At 69.3% G+C, this 1,329-nt stretch overlaps 1 protein-coding gene across 1 annotated transcript in view; it reads left to right on the forward strand.

The window, feature by feature from the left end:
* The window catches only part of PPP1R13L (protein phosphatase 1 regulatory subunit 13 like), a gene marked incomplete at its 3' end in the record, with an annotated part of 12,928 nt that overhangs the window by 6,280 nt on the left and 5,319 nt on the right, over positions 1–1,329 (forward strand). Inside the window, exons 3-4 of the mRNA XM_014960948.1 lie at positions 15–414; positions 1,000–1,110. Coding sequence (XP_014816434.1) covers positions 15–414; positions 1,000–1,110 — 511 coding nt within the window. The remainder of the gene's footprint in view (positions 1–14; positions 415–999; positions 1,111–1,329) is intronic.

Below are 1,329 nucleotides of genomic sequence, written 5' to 3' on the forward strand. Positions count from 1 at the left end.
CTCCCCCTTCCCAGGAGTCGTACAGCCCCAGCCGGACCCGCTCGCCCCTCGGCCGGAGGAGCCTGGCATCGGAGAGCTCCGAGCTGTCGGGGGACCCGCTGGGGCGCCCCGGCTCCCCCCGGACCCCCCTTTACCTCCCGGGGGAGGATCGGGCCCCCTCGCCCCGACCCAAGGTGCTGGCAGTGCCCTACGAGGGGCTGGCGCTGCCCAGCCCGGGGGGCCGAGCCCCCTCCCCTCGTCCCCATCGCCCCTACGAGTTCCTGGGTCTCGGGGGGTCCCCCCGGCCGGGTGAGGGGGGGGCCGTGTTCTTCCCTGAGCGGGCGCCCTCGCCCCGGCCCCCCGCGCCCCCCCCCTACGAAATGCACGGGCTGTACCCCTCCATCAGTAGCCCCACCGTCGCCTTCCGGGCACAGGGTAAGGCCACGGCGGGAGGGGGACACGGTGGGGACAGTCTGTGGGCTCGGGGGGGGAGGGCTGGTGTCCCCCTCCTGGGGTGCTCCTCTCCCTCCTTGGGAAGCCCCACTGTGAGACACCGCTCCATCTCAGGGTGTTCCTGAGCCACCCGGAGTGTCCCTATTCCCCCAGTGTCCCCAGTCCAATCCTGGGGTGTCCCTGTCCTTGGGTGACCTCATCATGAGGTCTCCCCCATCCTGGGGTGTCCCCATCCCGTCCTGCAACGTCCTCGTCATGGATTGTTCCCCCCGTCCCAGGGTGTCCCCAACCCAGCGTGACTCCATCATGGGGTATCCCCCATCTCAGGGGGGACACCCCACGTCCCAAGGTGCTTCTGCCCCATCCCTGGGTCTCCCCAACCTACCCCGGCCTGTCCCCGTCCCGGGGTGTCCTTAAGCCATTCCTGTCACCGGCTGCTCCCTCCCCACCCTGGGGTGCCCCCATCTATCCCCTGCACCCCAGCTTCAGGGTTTGAGGGGACGGGGTGTCCAGGCTGTGCTGGAGGGGGCGTTCCTCCAGGCCCTGTCCCTGTGTCCCCCCCCTCAGATGACCTCATGATCAAGCGGCGGCCACAGAAGAGCTGGAACGAGTCCGACCTGGACATGGCCTACGAGAAGAAACCCCCTGGCTCGGGGGGCTACGACCGTGAGCTGGGGGGTGGGGGGGGCAGAGGTTGGGGAGCACACAGTGGGGCTGGGAGGGCACACGGAGGGCTGAGGGAAGCCAGGGCTGGCATCTGAGGTGGCTTGGGGGCATTAGGAAGGTTTTGGAGCCGAGGGGGATGTGTTTTGAGGAGCAGGGGTGGAGTAGAGCTTCCAATGGGGACGGGGGATCCCGGGGCTACCGAGGGGGCTACTGAGGGGGCTACTGAGGTGT

This window comes from Calidris pugnax, unplaced genomic scaffold (assembly GCF_001431845.1).
Source record: "Calidris pugnax isolate Ruff unplaced genomic scaffold, ASM143184v1 scaffold535, whole genome shotgun sequence".
NCBI classification, from domain to species: domain Eukaryota; kingdom Metazoa; phylum Chordata; class Aves; order Charadriiformes; family Scolopacidae; genus Calidris; species Calidris pugnax.